At 63.5% G+C, this 4,473-nt stretch overlaps 1 protein-coding gene across 1 annotated transcript; it reads right to left on the reverse strand.

Annotated features, from left to right (window-relative positions):
* Positions 1-73: 73 nt before the first annotated feature.
* On the reverse strand, positions 74-909 carry LOC102729240 (CCAAT/enhancer-binding protein gamma-like). The gene is given in 2 exon segments (XM_006737753.3): positions 74-673; positions 676-909. Coding segments are annotated over 2 exon segments (714 nt in total). The 5' UTR covers positions 845-909; the 3' UTR covers positions 74-128.
* Between the last annotated feature and the right edge of the window lie 3,564 nt (positions 910-4,473).

Here is a 4,473-nt window from a genome sequence, read left to right on the forward strand (position 1 = left end):
AGAAAACAACCTTCAGTGGGTCTTTGAATAATGGAACAAGACAATGTTCGGCCATTGATATGAGTGATGTAGGTAGTCACACCTTTAACGTTCAAGCCACAAGTTGTGAAGTTTGGAAGGGGTGAGGTCTACTGTCCTGCATTATCAGAAGTTGTATTTTCAGTGCTAGTGGGTTGCACGTTATCTGCAAGGTTGTGTGCGTGCTCAAGAAACAAATCTTTCAATACACTTAATTCCTTAGTCAGCAATTTAATTTTTGCTTCCAAACGTTCATTCTCTTCTTTGAGCTGATTCACTCTCTGCAGTGTATCCTGTGCTTTCTGCTTGCTTTTCAACCGGCTCTTTTTCACAGCCATGTTGTTCCTCTCTCTGCGCTGATGATACTCATCACTGTTGCGATCCATGGGCGAACTCTTTTTGCTTTGCTTGCTTGGGGGCACGGCTTTGCCTCCTCCCCCCGGGCCAGCAGGCACCAGCTGAGGAACCTGCTGTAAGCCGCCAGCATGAGCCTGAGTATGAATAACACTTATTCCCGGAGTACTGTTCCGCTGGGCTATCTTGCTCATTTGGGCACTCTCTCTTGCTGACACAGAACAGGCAGAAATGAGGGCAAGGTGATCAATGGTTTCCACACTAAGCTGCCAAGAAATCTTCATATGTACCTGCGCCTCCAGCCCGCCCGCCCCCAGGCGGCCTCCACTCCGAGCGGCCCCGCGCGGTGCGGTGCGATGGACCCAGGCCTTGCAGCCCGCCGGATCGTTGCTCTTTTAGGGGCAAGCTGGGCCTGGAAGAATGAGCAGAGAGGAGAATGGTGGGACGGGAGCTCCGGGCAGACGCACGGCATGGCGTGAGCTAAGGTGTGGCGGTGGGAAGAGGCTGCCCCGAGGCAAGGGAGCCCCGAGGAGCTTGTTTGGAGCTCTCTAGGGCTGCGGTGGGCCTGGTGAGCGGGCAGGGGAAGTGGGGGCAGGGTGGGGCAATTGGCCTGGCAGAAGGTCCTGCAAGGTGACCTCAGGCCTGGCCCTCCCTCTCCAGGTCAGGGTCTCCCCCTGCTGCACCGTGAACAGCAGCGGCCCGGATGCCTTGGTGAGGGCTGCTGGCTGGGAGAACAGTTGGGGGGACCCTGTCCAGAACCAGCAGCCTCAGTGTTTCCACCCGAGATGTGGGCACCCCCAGGACAGGGCCTCTTTCCACTACCTTCCGGCCACCGGGAGATGCTTGTCTGTTTTATCAGAGGCACCCCGTGACTCTGACAACCGTCTCTCCTTATCAGCAGCCCACCCGGCTGTCCATGGGGTGACAGGCACCCCACTGGCCAGTGTGTCCACACTTAGACCCCCAGTTCCCAGGGAACTGCACCGGGACCAGCGATGCGCTGGGACCCGGGCTGGGCATGTCATTGTGTCCAGGGCCCGGAGTTGGCAGCGGCCATATCCCCCACAGGGTTCCTAGTGCTGGGGGGCTGAGGCAGAGGACCAAAGCCTCCCCCTGCCTCAGTTTCCCCTTTGTGACGGAAGTCCAGGAAACAGGGGTCCCCAGAGCGGTTCCTTGCCTCCCAGCCCATCCCTGAGCCAGGGGGCAGCGGTGCCAGGAGGGCCAGGGCACCACCCTCTGAGCTCCGGCCTCCTGTTGCAGCGCCACTGTCCTTTGAGCCTCTTCTGCTCTGGCCATTGGCAGCCTTCTGCGAGGGGAGCCCTGAGGCACCGAGAGAGGAGGGGCTTGTTTGACGCCCCGCAGGGAGACAGGCAGAGCATGAGTAGACCTGACACCAGGCCCCGTCGGGCAGAAGGAGCACTGAGGGCAAAGGCCCGGAGAACGGGGGGACCTTCAGGGGACACTGGCCGGGCCTCCCTGAGCTTGGACTCAGCCCAGGGGAGGCTCTGGCGCCCGGCTACTGGGGGACCCCGAGGGCCTGGGTGGTGGCGTGGCTGCGTTTCCCTGCGGCCTGATGGACACGGAGAACTAGCGAACTGTGGCTGGTCGGTGCCTGTCACCTGCCCCACCGGCCCGCGCCTGTCTGATGAGGGCGTGAGCGGCTTCATCTCAGCACGCCCATTACACAGCAGTCCTGCCTGGCGCCCACCCACGCCCCCCTGCCCCAGAGCTGTCTGGCCTGCTTCCTCTGGGACCCTGCCTGCGGCCCCCTCCCCAGCTGCCCCCCATCTGGTTTTCCTCCTCCCTCTCCTGCTCCTCTGCCTTCTCTCTGGGCTCCCCTGCCACTGCCTGAGCCTTAGGTGCGCCCCCCCACCCAAGGGCTGTGGAGGGCAGACTCGGGGGTCCACACCACGCTCATCAAGGGGTCTGGCCCAAACCCGGCCCTGCTGCTGGGCTCCCCTCTTGGTGGGCCCACGGTGGGCCCATTGACGCCGCAGAGGCTGGCCAGGCCTCCTGGGTCCCCTCCCTCCCGGCTCCCTCTTGGGCCCAAGCAGTGCCAAGGCCAGCAGAGGACTTCATCTCCCGATCATTCCCACCCTGCCTCCTCCTCCCCAGCTCTACTGAGCCCCCGCCCCATCCCCTCACCTGGCCTCGTATGGCACGCCCTTCCCGGCCAGTGACCTCATGCGTCCTCCCCCTGGATGCAGGTCTCCCCCACATGGATCTGAGCAGGTCCCTCGTGATGCTGGTGGAGGTGGAGGCGGAGGTGGTGTTCTTGGGTGGGGGTGAGGTTAGTGGTTGTACGATGACAGTCTAGGGACAGCATAAGGACCTGGCGTGTGACGTCCTGCTTGGGTAGTGAATTGGGAGGACACAGGATGGGTCAGCTCTGGCTTCTATGGCCTGGCCTGGACTCTGGCTCTGGAACCCTTGGGAAATTTGGAGCTCCGGGGGGAGGCCTGGCTCCTGCGCCCCACCTGGCCTGCCCCCCCCACCTGCCTTTCTGCTTCCAAGCCGGGAGCCTCTCAGGGCCCTGTCAGCCTCTGAGGGAACTTAAGAGGTGGGGTGAGGAGGGGGCCCTCAGAGGCTGCAGGGTGGGGGCGGACGGGAAGGTGTGATCACAACTTGGGGGGGCAGACACTGGGGTGGACAAGGCAGGGAGAAAGGATTCGAGGAGAGGGCGACCCGACCTCCACTGGTGCCCTTTGCAGGGACCGGCCCACGGAGCCGCACTTCCAGCCCGCCCCTCCGACCTGCCCCACCTCAGCGGGCTGCCCAGCAGGGCTTGTGCGGGGCAGGCTCAGGGCCCGGGCCTCGGGGTGTGGCAGCTGGGAGGAGAGAGAGGGATGCGGAGACCGGAGACAGGAGACAGGGGGTGCTGGAGGGAGCGGAGGCGGACCTCGCGGGGAGGCAGGTGGCCTATGTGCTGCTGCAGGGGCCATCGGTCTCCCCCAACCCAAATGGCCCGGCCACAGGCACCCTCACCGGCCACCTTCCTTAGCTCGGTGGGGCTCAGTTGGGCCCGGGGAGCTGAAAGGACCCAACCTGGGGAGGGAGTGGGGGTGTGCAGGTCAGGGGAGGAGAGGCTTGGCCCCCCGCAGAGCAGGGTGGCAGTTAGCCCTGTCTGCTGGGGACTGTGCTGGAAGCCTGGAGGCTGAGGGCTGAGTCTGTGGGGTGTCCCTGGAGGGGCCAGGCAGGTGGCTGAACCTGGCCCCTTGCCCCAGCCTCTCCAGGTCAGCCTGGGTTCCCAGCTGGCCTTTATCTGGAGCCCCAGCTGTGGCCACGGGAAGTGGCCGTTTCTCTCTGCTGTGCTGTCTCCTCACCAGACCCGGTGATGGTGATAACATGGGAGGGCGTGGGGGGATTGAGCAATCCCTCGTGGTGGGGCACACAGGGAGCTCCGGGGTGCATGACCGCTGACCTGCTGGCCTCGCGGGGGGTGGGGCGCAGGGCAGCCTGTCCTGCCTGATGGTTGCGCCGCACACAGGAGGCCGCCGAGGCGCAGGGGTCACAGGCCACACTGCGTGGGCTCCAGGCTGCCCGCACCCCACTGCATCCAGGGAGCAGGGGGCTGTGACCCCAGGGCCCGGCACACGGGAGGTGCTCAGTAAATGTGGAATGACCAACTTTGGGCCTCTTCCCAAATCTATCCCTGTTCCCAGTTTCCACCTGCCTACGCTGGATCCCCAAACCTTCCCAGAAGCCCTTTTCTTCCTCCCAGGGCTCAGCCTCACCCCTCCCCTGCTCCTCGGCCAACTGACAACCAAAACCAATCCTGGGAGCCTTCCTCCAACCCTGTGGTCTCTGCCCCTCTAGGGTGAGGGGCCCTGACCTCCAGGCCCTGGACATTCAGAACTGGCATGAAGTTGGGGCCAGAGGGGTCTCTTGAAGCCCAGATCTGACGCACTCTCCCTGCTTACATCCGGCAAGACGACTGGCAGCAGGCTTCAAGGCCTCTGGCCCCACTCAGCCTGCCTCCACAGTAGCCTCCTTTACTTCCCTGGCCCCCACCACTGGCTCTCAGCGAGGGAATGGGGCTTGGACAGACAGAGGAGCCCAGCGTTGGGGTCAGCTGCTCCCCGAGGGAGCACAAAGCACCTC

This window comes from Leptonychotes weddellii, chromosome 1 (genome assembly GCF_054177405.1).
Source record: "Leptonychotes weddellii isolate Sample4059 chromosome 1, ASM5417740v2, whole genome shotgun sequence".
In the NCBI taxonomy this organism is placed as follows: Eukaryota; Metazoa; Chordata; class Mammalia; order Carnivora; family Phocidae; genus Leptonychotes; species Leptonychotes weddellii.